Raw genomic sequence first — 14,163 nt, forward strand, 5'->3', positions numbered from 1 at the left:
TTTGTGGTTTTGACTGGTGTAACTTTTTATTTATTTAAAAAAATACCTTTTAACTCTGATCCAGGGCCAAATAGGAGCTTAAGACTCATAGCAACTGTAAAATATACTTAAATAAATCTGTTATTAATATACAGAAATGTTTGCTGAGTTTATACTTAAAAGAAAGCTGCTTGCTCAAGCCATCACTAGGTGAACTTTGAGGTTACACAGATAGAAGCCGAGGGCATCGTCACTGGGTACCCAAACTGGCAATTACTTGCTACCAGAGATTTTCTCTTGGAAATGAGCCACAAGAGGGGCCAAACTCCCCAACAGACTTTCTCTTGCAGTTTGTGGGTCTCTCGGAGAGTGCTTTTCATGTGATATTCACGTGCCAGAAGGGTATCTCGGGGGGGGGGGGAGAGAGTAAGAATTGGTGCTTGGTGAGATTTGGGTTTTGCTCTACTCTAATTGTATTTGTATGCCAACTTTCCCAAAGCATCTGAGTATATACTCCCCTTCTGCAAATGATCTGAAGACCAAGTCAAGGCCTCTCCCGAAGAATCATCATTTTTTTGTCCTCTCCCACCCTCAGTGCCAGCAAAGGGGAAACTAGCTACACACCGTACAACTTAAAATTTGGCCACCAAAGATTTCTTGGGATGGGCTCTACGGTTGCTACTCATTCAATCCAGCTTCGTACCACCACATTCACACGAAACCTCAGCAGTGTCCAATCTATTCAAGGAGGCAAAAGTCACCAGTGAGATCTGGATTGTTTATTTTTTATTTTGTACATCATATACAGTTTATAATAAAGTTAATATCAATTGCATACGGTTTTTGCTTCAGTCTGGTTTGAAATTTTCTGCATATAAACACATTATGAATCCTGCCTAACGAAACAGTCACCAGTTTTTGTTCTCCGCTAATAATCTTCATTTTGGAAAGGTGAAAGAGTTCAAGTGGGACAGTGTGTTACTTAATCCAAGTGTGAAGCCATCCCCAGGAGAGAGGGGGGAGTGGGGTGTCGCTCTAGAAGAGATCATGCAACAAACGTTTTAACGGGGGGGGGGGAGGGAGGCTAGACCCTCACACTTGAGGCAAAACAGAGTATGTTGAATATTTCTAGCTAAATGGCCTCAGCTCCAAATGGCTTCAACACTGGTTTTACCTGTCCTCCTCTCAGGCGGAAGTTCCAAAAAGGATGCAGTGCATGCAAGGAAATATAAGGCAGTGCACAGAAATAAAAAGAGTGTGTGTCTTTTGGGGTGGGGTGGGGAAACAGAATTAGAAACGTCGAGGCAAAATGGCGAGCTTTCCTAGAAAACTTCGCCCTTGAGCGCAGTGGCTCACAAGCAAGGTGGAAGCTGCCCCAGGTCTCTCTACTTGGAAAAGGTCCCCTGGTTTTTCCTCTCACCCCACCTTCCCACTGAGGCTTAAGTGCACGATACAAAACAAAGCCAGCACAGCAGGGAGAAAAGCTCAAGCCCGCCTCCTCCGAGCCAGTTCTCTACTTTCAGGGAGTTGTTCACTTAAGAGAGCATTCAGAAATGCAATTCCCACCTGCAACCAGCCTGCTCTACCACTATCAGGTCGCACACAGATACAGATGGCGAGGCAGAGCCTACGGGGGCCATCGGCAACAAAACATTCTGGTAGCTCTTAAATGCAATGTGAATAAATTCAAAAATAAACTTAAGAATGAGATGCAAAAGTTTAAAATGCCACGTTGGGTGTGGAGGATTTTTAGAAGCAGATCCTACAGTTCCTGCTTGCTACTTTCAACATATAATCAAAAACCTATGAGGCCTCCTTAGTGGAATGGAAGCAGACCTTCAGGTAGTCAGAAACACACAATAAAAAGGCAAAACAAAAACCCTGCAGTAGTTGGTTTGAAATTGGCACTCACCAGCTTCACAATCCAAGTCAGGTCCCAGAGACTTCTGCCTATTGTTAGCTTTTAGATCGCAAAAGGATTCAAAATGCCTGGAGACATGAAGGAAGTGACTTCCCATGAAAGCTTTAAGAAGATGTCCATCTGCAGCTCACCGAAAAAATATCAGCGTTCCTGGAAGCCTCATTTTCTGTCTCTAGACAAAGGGATCTCAATCAGCCAAGAATCTAAGGTGGGGAGGGGAATACTTCAGAGGATGCTTCAGTCCTACTTTTCCCAGGTGTCCAGTAGCATTAGACTACCGAAGGTTAACACCCTGCTTGTATAATTTGCTTCAGCACAAGACAATTATGAAGAGTGATTTTGTGGCTTCGTATCCTTTCCTGCCAATTTTTGAACACAACTGTCCTATTTTTTTGTGATTAACATTCCAAGTATACGCAAGTCAAAACACTCACTTGATTCGACTCTGGGATGTGTATACTCTGCCAATGAAATACATGCCCATCAATGAAAACTACATCATGCAGGCCTAAACCAGAGAGACGGCGTTCCCAAGACCATGTGTTAACACGAAAAGATCCTCATGTAACCCGAGACACCTAGATCCCGCTCCCCAGTTCTGGTGCTGACTTCCTTGCTGTCTCCTCCCTTCAGCCTAGCTAGCAATATGTGCTTCCTGCTATCAACTGCACCTCTGCCAAGAGAGATTCTCCTCCCAGGTACTTCAGTAGAAGGCTGGGGTTGGGAACCAGGGATCAAGGTAAAACCTACTGTTAAGCCTTCATCTGCCAGGAGGTGACCCGCTTCAAAAGTAGAAAGCAACTTGCAAGGCCTGAGGACACCTCTTAAGATGGACCAGTAAATTAAAGTATCACTGATCGAAAACAGGTCACAAGTTTGGAGTAGGGCAGGGAAGGGACAAACGCTTAAGATGGCTTGCCACTGCGAAGGAAAGGAATGAGCCAACTGCTGCAAATGAGGAGGTATTATGAACGCAGTTACTTGGTGTGGCCAATATTCACAGTAATTACCACCAGGTTTTTTTAAGCCAGCCAACAATTCCAGGGTGGCTGGTTGTTACTATTTCAACTGCAAATTATCATCTTGTGAAACAGCCCATCGGGTAGGTTCACAGCTCAGCTCTGAGCAAAATCTGAGGTTCCACGAGTACAAAGATGTATGCAGAATATTTTGAACTCAGCTCTCGGCACAAAAGATTTGTGCTTGGAGACGACAAGCACCTTTACAGCAGCATGCTACAAGGGCTGCCCAGCAGAAACTCTGCAGTCCTCTTTACCCCAGAAGCCCATCACACCCCAAAAATGCTTACTGATTTTTGTCCTCTTCAAGGCTGTACATATTGTCGGTCAATTCCGAAAAATCATTTTCAAGGGGGGGAAATGTGGTTTTGAAGATCCCATACATTGGTTAAGGAACAGGTTCCGACACTTAGGGTGGATTTGCACGTGGCGTGTATGAACCGTGACCCTTGACATCGAGTGATGGTTTGCATGTGCGAAATGGCCACTGCAGATCCAAAACCACACACACACACACATACAGAGATCTTTCATGACACCTGAATTCAGCATACGCTTTCAATGCAGTCAGGTTTACAGCTGTGCTACAGGGGTCGTCACCAAACGACAAACAACTACGTGGTAAATCAGCCCTTACCATTTCCTTGAAGTACTCAAGAAATTGGAAACAAAGAAGCTCCCCGCACCTCCCCCCAAAATTAGAGAGACTCTTTGGAGGTATAACAGCAGGTGCTGAAAAGTGAGGGTGGGGGCATCTCCCTATTCCAAAGATGAATATCACTGATAGTAGTGGCATGAACTTCCCTATTTGCCTGTGTTCCGTAAGTGTGTGAATACCTTTGTTTATATGGTCTGGTGTGGCTACAGCCAGGATGATGGACCCGAAGCATGAAAACCCCTCATCATTAGGTTCTTCTTACTTACATAAATATGAAGGCATGTTATGTCCTTAAGAAAAGTCTCAGGCCTGTCTCAGCAGGTGAGGCATTCCACCAGTTCAATCCCAGCAGCTTTGGGTGTCTGAAATTACTTATCATGGAGGAATCATTTTTTTATTATTATTTCTCTCTCTCTCTCATTTTTTTAATAAAGTTAACAATAAAACAAACAACAAAAAAGTATATTCCTTCACTGCCCCTCCCCCTTCTCTCTTCAAGCGCTGGTTTTCTCGTTAACACTCTAAAGCACACACAAAAAAACTGAGGTCTCCAACAGAGAAAACGCCACGGCCCTAAGAAACGTCGAGATGTGATGAAGGGAGAACATAACTCAAGGTTAAAAGAAGCAGGTCTGGCAAAGTAGGTGTGTCTCGGTAGAGATGGGACTCTTCTGCAGCTTAGCCAAACTGGAAAAAGAAATTCCCTGGTCCAGAAGCTAAAAGACACAGAGACACGGATTTAGAATTGGCATCCCTCTGGGGCACAATTCTGCTCCCTCCCCACTAGAAGCTGAGCGACTGCACAGCTCTGGATACTCAAGAGCTTAGAAGGATGGGCACCACAGTCTACGGAGAAAACAAAAAGACTCTTAGGTTCATACAGACTGTCAGTCCTTTGCAGGGGGGATTTAAGTGTGTACTGGACTTTAGGTTTGCACATTTAAATTGGACTTTAGGTTTGCACATTTAAAGCGGATTAAAGCACTCTGGTGCCCTCTTAACTCTCCCCCTTGCCCCGACTTTTTGCAGTTTGAAAAGTGAGGGGAAATGCACTGGGGCGAACTAATGAGTAATGGGAAGACATGTAAACACCTCAAATCAAAACGAATGCTCAATAGACATAGTCTAATCACTGCATAAACTTTGTGCCAGCAATTACTAAGAATGCTTCACAAGCATTTAAGGAGCCCTTAAAAGGTTAAGGCAACAAGATAAATGGTGGGCTGAATGAAAGGGAAGGAGCCACAGCTGAACTCCAGGCCACATGCCTTGAGCTTGGAGATTTATGAAATATCAAGTGATATATTTTTCAAAACAAATAAACAAGGGGGCCTAAATCTTGATTCCACCCAGGACTTGGGAGAACTGTGTGGTTTAAGGAATACAATTGCAATACGCTTCTGTTACCCACAGAGTTGGCCCTAAACGAGTCCACATGAACTTAATGGATTTCTCAAATTCCCAGGGACCTGGAGATGTAGATTCAAGAGGCGCTGCCAGAGTTGAAGCCTACAACCTCTCTCTGCACAAACTCAGGACTCCCTCTGTTTAACTGACAGCACTTACCTTCAAAACTGAAGCCTCCTGGCCCTCCAAAGAACGCCTTGAAGATATTATTAGCATCAAAATCTATTTAGGGAAGGTAGAGATGGAAAAAGGAAAAGAAAAGTAAGAGCAGGTGAGAAAAAGTTCCTGATGAGCATCTTACATGCGCACAACTAGTCTATAAAAATATGTTCATAGCATGGTTCCCTTCCCTCTGCATGGCAGTTTTGTGAAAATCTAAACTTTTTCCCCTTGTCCAAGCCTTTTACAAAAATTGCCAGATGTCATTTGAGCCAGACCTACTAGGCAGGAGGGACCAACAGATTCTATGCTCAAGACTCAAAAATTACTGATGCTTTCGGAAAAACACACATTACAACTATTGCAAAGGTTTTGGTAACATTGTCCCGTCCCATCCCAGAAATTCCCTTGTGGAAAAAGAAGCCAAGGGGGATGGACTCCTGGGCTCAGCACTCACCTCCCATATTCATGCCGTCCTCCTCCAGATCCTGCCCACTGTCGTAGCGGGCCTTCTTCTTCGGATCAGAGAGGATGGTGAAGGCTTCACCAACCTCTTTGAACTTCTTTTCTTCCTCTTTCTGGATCTCAGCACTTGCACCACTATGCCGATCTGTCAAAGGTTGGGAGAGAAGGAAAGATCTCAGCTGCGTTGAGAAAAGAGTGATACATCCCAGGAGCCCAGGTGTGCATATTCTGTGCTAATAATAGATGACGTTCTCTGTCAAGGCAATCCAAATTCTATAGACAAGAGAAGCCCATTTTCTGGCCCTTTCATACATACGCAATTGAAGCCGATTTGCATGATTTATCATTTATTCAGCCACATGTTTGTCACACAAAAGTATCCTGGTTTTTCCTGTCACATAAAGGGACAAGGAGACATTCAAGGCACTGAAGCCTGGAAGACATGAATACCACAAACCTATTCATGTAATATATGGGCCAATGAAGCACACTTTGAGTAAATAAGAGGCAGAAAAGGGGCAACGTAAAATCGCAGCTGAATGTGGTTGGAACTCACAAAATAAGGCAAAAGTAGTTCTTGGTGCATATTTAGAAGTAAATATGCTCTGCCAACCTAGCAGTTTGAAAGCATGTCAAAGTGCAAGTAGATAAATAGGTACCGTTCCTGTGGGAAGGTAAACGGCATTTCCGTGTGCTGCTCTGGTTTGCCAGAAGCGGCTTAGTCATGCTGGCCACATGACCTGGAAGCTGTACACCGGCTCCCTCAGCCAATAAAGCGAGATGAGCGCCGCAACTCCAGAGTCGGCCACGACTGGACCTAATGGTCAGGGGTCCCTTTACCCTTTACGCTTAGGTCAGACCTTTAAATAAAGAATTGATGGGAATACAGAGAGTTTTAGGAACGCAGTCAGTTAAAGAAGGATGAAAGACCCAAAAGTGGGACATGAGATATTGTGTTGTATGGGAAATGAGACAATCTTTCTCTTCTCCGCTGCCTGTGCATTAGCAAGTGTGCCACTCTTCTATCTGGATTTAATTCTTAAGTATTTCTTATATTTCTAGCCTGCCCTTCCTCAGTGGAGCTCAAAAAGAGCTTTGCAATTTGTGCCCTGCACGAGCTACTGGTTTGATGCAGCAGGGCTTCGTATGTTGTTAATCCAGACACATCCTTACTCATCCTCTCTTTTTCTTTAATAAGTAGTCTTCTTGATTTTCAGTGTATAAACACAATTACGAAGAGTCCCGCCCCATCCCAACATACCTGCTCCCTCCCCCTCACAGGTCAGTCTATTAAGTTTTGCCCAAGTCCCGTTGCTCCCTCTCTCTTAGGATGTTATGCTTGCCAAGCGCAACGTGCTGCAAGCATCTGGTGTGGAAGCTTAATTTTGCAAGGCACGCTTCAACTCCCTTCATAGTATGCAAGCTCCCACGGTCTGGGAACCAGCGGATTCTGAATGAGGATGCTGAGAGAATCTCTCTGTACCTGGGTGATGCATCAGGGCCCGCTTCCGATATGCCTTTTTGATCTCGTCTTCAGACGCGTTCTTGTCCACACCCAGGATCTTGTAATAGTCTTTTCTCTTGCTTTTCTTCAGCTCCACCTGCGCGTTCTTAAGGAGTTGTTTGTGTTCTAGAAGATAGTACAGAGAAGGGGAAGTCTCAAAAAGCAGCCCTAACCCACCCCAAACACCAGGTTTATAAACGAGAGTTTGCATGCATGGGATGTTCCCCTCTTTGATACAATTTCCTTTGCAAATCACAACACATACAGTTGAAGAAGTCAAGAGTCAGATGCAAGTCAGGAAAACTGGGGAGGGAATTGTGTGTGGACGCTTATCAGGGTGGGCATACGGGGAATCCACACATGCCTACTAGTCTAAGAAGGAAGAGGGAGAATTAAATGAAACATCAATACTCTTTGCCTGGCAGGCAACCCTCCAAGACCCATTTAAACCAAACAGTCCACCAAGTCACAGGATTTCTCTACCAGTTTAAGAAGGTCAGAGATTTGAATTTTGAGTACCCTGCATTTCGTACCCGCAAGAGATCACGGCAAAGGATTGCCAGCTTTCAAGATCTTCTGAAAATGGCATGCTGTATTTTTACCTTTTGTTTTCTCCGTCTGGTAAACCTTTTCATAATCCCTCACAGCGTCTTCGTACTGCTCTGTGTCCATGTAACTATAAGCAAGGGAAGCACATTTAGTGATATCTAAATGGCAACAGCTTAAGAACGAGGCAAATGAGTCACTCGCCAACCTGTGCCCTGGGGTTTAGGAAACTTCCCAGCCCCAAATTCAGAGCTGAAGGAAGCGTTGCAAAGTCAACTCTGATGTGAACAGGAACCAGGAATAAAAATCCAGCACAAAAAGCCAATGTAGTATTGTGGTATAGTTGATAAAAGCAGCTGATCAGGACTGAGAACCCCACACCAAATAGACATGTCAGCCTTGCACCGCACAGGTTCCTGCCTGATGTTATTTCTCAGCCTACCCTACTTCCCAGGGAAGGCAGAGAAACATGTACCCAGGTCCTAATCTTCTTAGCGGAAGCAGTGGGATAAAAAACAACGGTGATCTTAAAAGTGAGACCACAAGTGTTTATGCAAGTCAACAAACAACAACAACAACGTATTATTACAGTGGTACCTTGGGTTCAGAACTTAATTCGTTCTGGAGGTCCGTTCTGAACCTGAAACTGTTCTTAACCTGAGATACCACTGTATTCATATGCCAGCCATCTGACTACAGCACCACCAACAAAACAACCACCACAATTTATTACTTGTATAAGTAAAGGTAAAGGACCCCTAGATGGTTAAGTGCAGACAAAGGTGACTATGGGGTTGTGGCGCTCATCTTGCTTTCAGGCCAAGGGAGCAAGTGTTTTTCCACAGACAGCTTTCTGGGTCATGTGGCCATCCTAAACAGCTTCTGGTGCAACACAACACCATGACGGAAGCCAGAGCACATGGAAATGCCGTTTACCTTCCCGCCACAGCCGTACCTGTTTATCTACTTGCACTGGCGTGCTTTTGAACTGCTAGGTTGGCAGGAGCTGGGACAGAGCAATGGGAGCTCACTCCGTCTTGGGGATCCGAACCGCCGACCACCTAATCAGCAAGCTGAAGAGGCTCAGTGGTTTAGACCACAGTGCCACCCGCTCCCAATATCTGTATACAATTTATATATAGTTATTCGTATACCACCCATCTGACTAGGTTGCCCTAGCAACTCTGGGCAGCTTCCAACAAATTAAAATGTTAAGCACAGTAAGACACCAAACATTAAAAACTTCCCGATACAAGGCTAGGCTGCCTTCAGATGCCTTCAAAAAGTTGTATAGTTATTTATCTCCTTGACATCTGACAGGAGGGCGTTCCACAGGGCGGGCGCCACTACCGAGAAGGCCCTCTGCCTGGTTCCCTGTAACCTCACTTCTCACAGTGAGGAAACTGCCAGAAGGTCCTCAGAGCTGGACCTCAGTGTCTGGGCTGAACAATGGGGGTGGAGACACTCCCTCAGGTATACAAGACTAAGGCCATTTAGGGCTTTAAAGGTCAGCACCGACACTTTGAATTGTGCTTGGAAACGTACTGGCCTTTGGATGTTTCTCCACGTTCCTAGTCACATCAAGCTTGATTTACCTAATCCTGTGGTTCCCAACCACATGCTCTACAGGGGGGCAATTCGAGAATGAGTTATTAACAGTTAATGGTCTTTTAGGCTTCCTCCACATGAATAGTTCACTTTTTGAATAAGAATTATATGTCACAGGGGAGGGGCATCAGGATTTGAGAGATGCTTAGGTGGGCCATGGCCAAAAAAAGGTTGGGAACCACTGACCTAATCCAATTGGCTATTGTTATCAAGGCAGTCGGAACCAAAAGTGTGATGCTTCCCTTTTACCTAATATGAACACCTGTCTTATGCAAAGACATGATCACCAGTCCACCTCTCATCCAACACCATCTGGACAGCAATCCAGCACGGTTTCAGGGAGAGATGCTTCCTGGCTGTGTTTCACCTGATCTTTTTTAAATGGTGATATCAGGAATGAGAACTGGAACTGGGCATCACCAACTAGGCATCAGCAGTATTTAATATAAACAACACACACTCACCACTGTGCTCTCCTCAGGTAGGCTTTGATGTATGTATCGTCCAGTTTGATGGCACTCGTGCAGTCTTCTATTGCTTCATCTAGCTTTCTAAGCTGCAAGACAAGCTGCAAGGTTAGGAAACGGACCCCTCTGCATTAATTTTCATTTCGGTCTCTAAGAGTGGAAGGCAGCAAACAGTTTTCCTCAACCTGGATCTGCTGTTTGCTTTTTTTTCCCAAGCCAAGAAACAAAAATGTTTTTAATTACTTTTGTTGCCCAGAAATATGATGATACCACTCCTCAAAGGATGAAAAGCAAACTAGGGGGTAACAAAATAAAGATGCACACCGTGATACGACCACACTGAATAGCCCAGAAACATTAGGCTGCTTGATAGATAGGGGATCAATTACTGAACGTGTGGATGAAACATAGGATGAAACAAAGGACCAAAAATTATCTGGGAGGGGAGGCGGGGAGGAGGAGTGGCTGAGCTAGCTTCCATATAACATTTCAGCAATCCACATTACGCTATTCATTAGCTTGAATGCATTTTCACAGGTGCCCACCCTGCAGATCCCTTCTTATGGGGGGGAAGTGAACCACTCCATGTTAGTTTATGAGAAACACACCAGAGAGTTTTTAAAGAAGAAGAAGAGTTTGGATTTGATATCCCGCCTTTCACTCCCCTTCAGGAGTCTCAAAGCAGCTAACATTCTCCTTTCCCTTCCTCCCCCACAACAAACACTCTGTGAGGTGAGTGGGGCTGAGAGACTTCAAAGAAGTGTGACTGGCCCAAGGTCACCCAGCAGCTGCATGTGGAGGAGTGGAGACTCGAACCCGGTTCCCCAGATTACGAGACTACCGCTCTTAACCACTAAACCACACTGGCTCTCAATTTCTAAACAATTTCTAAACAATTTCAGAATGCAAGAAGCCCAGTACCCAAGAGCTTCCTCAACTTATCAGTGGGTTGAAAGGTTCTCCTTGGCTTGGTTAACCCTAGTGGTTCACAACACCACTCTTCGGTTCTTGTGCAATAACCTTCTTCCTGGTTTTGTTGAACTCTCCTTTCCAAAAATCTGTTCTATCTTCTGTTTTGTGTGTGTGTGTGTGTGTGTGTGTGTGTGTGTGTGTGTGTGTTGGTAAAAGAATATACAAAATCAACATGTTGTGCAGCTGCTTTAAACTTCTAAAGTCTCTCCCACATCATCTCAACAGCAGATGCAGAGTCGTCATCATAATGCAACCCCAACTGCCCCATTTGCAGTCAGGAACAGGCGACATCTGAGCCAAACCTAGCTTCCTCTAATGGGGCAGGGATGGTGATGGGACAGCCATCATCCGGAAACAAATCGTATAGTCACTGGGCACACTTTGAGCACCTGCCAAGTTGGCTAAGCATTAGATGCTTTCAATTGTACTGTTCCACCACTTTGGCGTTTGCTGCCCTGGGCTCTCTTGGGAGGAAGTGAAGGATGGTGGGTGGGTGGGTGGGGCATTTAACACAAATCACAGACACCCAGAAGCAAAGAAGAGGTGTGGAGGGAACAGCATTTGTTGGTAGGCTTTGTACAACTCTCTCTATCCTACCCAAGTTGCTTTCCAACAAAGTTAGCTACTGACTAGATTGTTTAATCCTAGACCTCAGTTTTCCTTTTTTTGAAAAGAAAAATATTAGTGCTTATAGAGAAAAACACAAAATTTAAGATCAAGTATCATTTCTTTCCCCCCCCAAACTAAGACTTTGATCTAAATAAAATAAAATCATAAAGAGAAGGAATAAAGAAAAATAAATGTAAAAGAGGTTAAAGGAGAGTCAGGGTTTGACTCCCGAAACCGTTCGAAAACCAAGGCACGGCTTCCAATTGGCTGCAGGAGGTTCCTGCAGTCAAGTGGAAGTCGCATCGGACGTTCAGCTTCCGAAAAATGTTCGCAAACTGGAACACTTACTTCTAGGTTTGCGGCGTTCGGGAGCCAAAACATACGAGTACCAAGGTGTTCGAGAACCAAGGTACGACTGTATCTGATTAAAAAAAGAACCACCACCAAACTTTATTACGCCTCCTTACCTTTGCATTAACCGTCCCGCGGTTACAGAAGAGTTTGGCATTTGTTTTCCTGTTGTTTGGGTCTATTGCAAGGGCCTCTGTGTAAAGGTCGAAGGCGAGCTTGTAGTTCCCTTCCTTGAAGGCCTTGTTGCCATCGTCCTTCTTCGCTTTTAACGCTTTGGCGTTCTAGAAGAGAAGGCATTCATCAGGCACTGAAGAATTGGAGCAGCAAAAACCCCAAACTCATCACCATCAGGCCTGTCACCTAACTCAAGAAACTGCAGTTGACTAACTGGCATAAATTTGCGAACAAGAACGAGGCCTGGAGGGTGGGAATTTCAGGGAAACCATAAAAGAAGCCCAGGGCAGCCGGGGCAAAATGATTCATACTGTTTGGGAGAAGGGAGGGTTGGCGCTAACCATAGTTGCCATTAGGGTTGGATGATATAACAATATATCAACTTACTTAATTAAAAACAACAAAAAACTTCTATCATAATAAGTATGTCATTTTACAGGTAATCATGTTACATAAAGGAAGGTATCACGTCGACTTTGTATTTCTCTCTCTTTCTCTCTCTCTCTCTCTCTCTCTCTCTCTCTCACACACACACACACACACACACACACACAATAAAATACTGATTTTGACTGTTCTGGAAACCAATGCACTCCTTTAAGTCCTTGCCTTCCTTTCTCAGCAATGTATCAACACACCTGAGATTTGTGCATCCCCTAATTTGTGTTGATCATCTGTTTAGCTCCCAGTCCGTATTGTGGTTTTCTTAAATAAAAACAATAATAACTGAGAGCTATCAACAGTTAAGGCTCCCAACAGCTGTGAGGCACCCTTTTAAACTGATCTGAAGATTTTAATCTACACTGCTTAGCTGGCAAAACATTGCAGGCCTTTTAAAATCCAAGAACAGCAAAGATGATTAGTATGATGCCAATAGCACACAAAACAATGTATATTAAACACACACTGACTTGCTCTGTACTCTGGATCCACTTGCAATTACTTCATAGCTGGGATAGGACTGCCTGCTGACGTTATGTGCCCACAGAATTTGCATTCTTATCATCAGTTAAGTAGCCAAATCCATCATTTGTTACCCAAGGTTGTTCATGAGCATTACCATACTAGGGCCAGGACTAGATGTTTGCACAACAAAAGGGCATAATGTAATAATAGGTGCCAAGAAACTCAGCTTCTGACCATTTTCTGGTTGTGAATATATGCTTGAAAGCATATGGAAAATATCTGCTGAAAACTCAAAAGCCAGAGGTGTCCGATTAAGATTCTCAAGGTATGGAAGTCAGTGTCCCTGACAACACCCCAGGATTTGCAAACATAGAATTATGAAAGATAGTAAAATGTGCAGAATAAATTATGCACCATGAGCAAAAATATGCAAGTTTACTCAGCCTGCATAATTTATACAGCTTGCAGAATTCAACCTTTCTTGGTGCAGAACTGAAGTTGCCTAGCAGCACGTTTTGGTGTGAAATGCACACAGCCTTGGTGATCTTAAACCCTTCTTTGGAGACCTCAGAAAGGTATCTTCCATCACTCTTGCTTGAGGCTGCAGTTGAGTGAGAAGACTGAAGGTGCTTGAGCCGGCCAACTCCGCTCCCGCGGCCAAGAAGGGCTCCAAGAAGGCTATTACCAAAACGCAGAAGAAGGGCGACAAGAAGCGCAAGAAGAGCCGCAAGGAGTGCTACTCCATCTACGTCTACAAGGTGCTCAAGCAGGTACACCCAGACACGGGCATCTCGCCCAAGGCCATGAGAATCATGAACTCCTTCGTCAACGACATCTTTGAGCGCATCGCAGCCGAGGCTTCCCGCCTGGTGCACTACAACGAGCACTCCGCCATCACCTCACAGAAGATCCATACCGCCGTGCGACTCCTGCTGCCTGGAGAGCTCGCCAAGCACGCTGTCTCCGAGGGACCAAGGCTGTCACCAAGTACACCAGCTCCAAGTGAGCTGGGCTCCCTTTTTTCGGTTGCCTGGGAAAGTTCTACAGAAACCCAAAGGCTCTTTTAAGAGCCACCCACTTTCTCATTTGAAAAGCGCTGTTCCGCCTTGTGTTAACTCCCAACTATCCCCCCCCGGGGGGGGTCTCCTTTGGTGTCCTGCTGTCGGGTTTTAGTGGTGGCGCTGTGGGTTAAACCCCAGAGCCTAGGACTTGCCAATCAGAAGGTCGGCGGTTCGAATCCCCATGATGGGGTGAGCTCCTGTTGCTCGGTCCCTGCTCCTGCCAACCTAGCAGTTCAAAAGCAAGTCAAAGTGCAAGTAGATAAATGGGTGCGGCTCCGGTGGGAAGGTAAACGGCGTTTCCGTACAATGCTCTGGTTTGCCAGAAGCGGCTTAGTCATGCTGGCCACATGACCCAGA

General features: G+C 45.0%; 1 protein-coding gene and 1 pseudogene across 2 annotated transcripts in view; one reads left to right on the forward strand and one right to left on the reverse strand.

The window, feature by feature from the left end:
• Positions 1–743: 743 nt before the first annotated feature.
• DNAJC7 (DnaJ heat shock protein family (Hsp40) member C7) overlaps positions 744–14,163 on the reverse strand; it is a 34,824-nt gene continuing 21,404 nt past the window's right edge. Inside the window, exons 8-14 of the mRNA XM_083709527.1 lie at positions 11,782–11,946; positions 9,731–9,822; positions 7,715–7,788; positions 7,092–7,238; positions 5,601–5,753; positions 5,144–5,206; positions 744–4,293 (exon numbers count right to left, since the gene is read on the reverse strand). Of these exons, the coding sequence (XP_083565653.1) occupies positions 4,256–4,293; positions 5,144–5,206; positions 5,601–5,753; positions 7,092–7,238; positions 7,715–7,788; positions 9,731–9,822; positions 11,782–11,946 (732 nt within the window). The 3' untranslated portion in view covers positions 744–4,255. The remainder of the gene's footprint in view (positions 4,294–5,143; positions 5,207–5,600; positions 5,754–7,091; positions 7,239–7,714; positions 7,789–9,730; positions 9,823–11,781; positions 11,947–14,163) is intronic.
• Positions 12,285–13,977, forward strand: LOC310830869 (histone H2B 5 pseudogene; annotated as a pseudogene). The gene is made up of 2 exons: positions 12,285–12,301; positions 13,365–13,977. The product of its transcript is annotated as a histone H2B 5 pseudogene (transcript).

Source organism: Podarcis gaigeae, assembly GCF_964106915.1.
Source record: "Podarcis gaigeae genome assembly, chromosome: 13".
NCBI lineage: Eukaryota > Metazoa > Chordata > Lepidosauria > Squamata > Lacertidae > Podarcis > Podarcis gaigeae.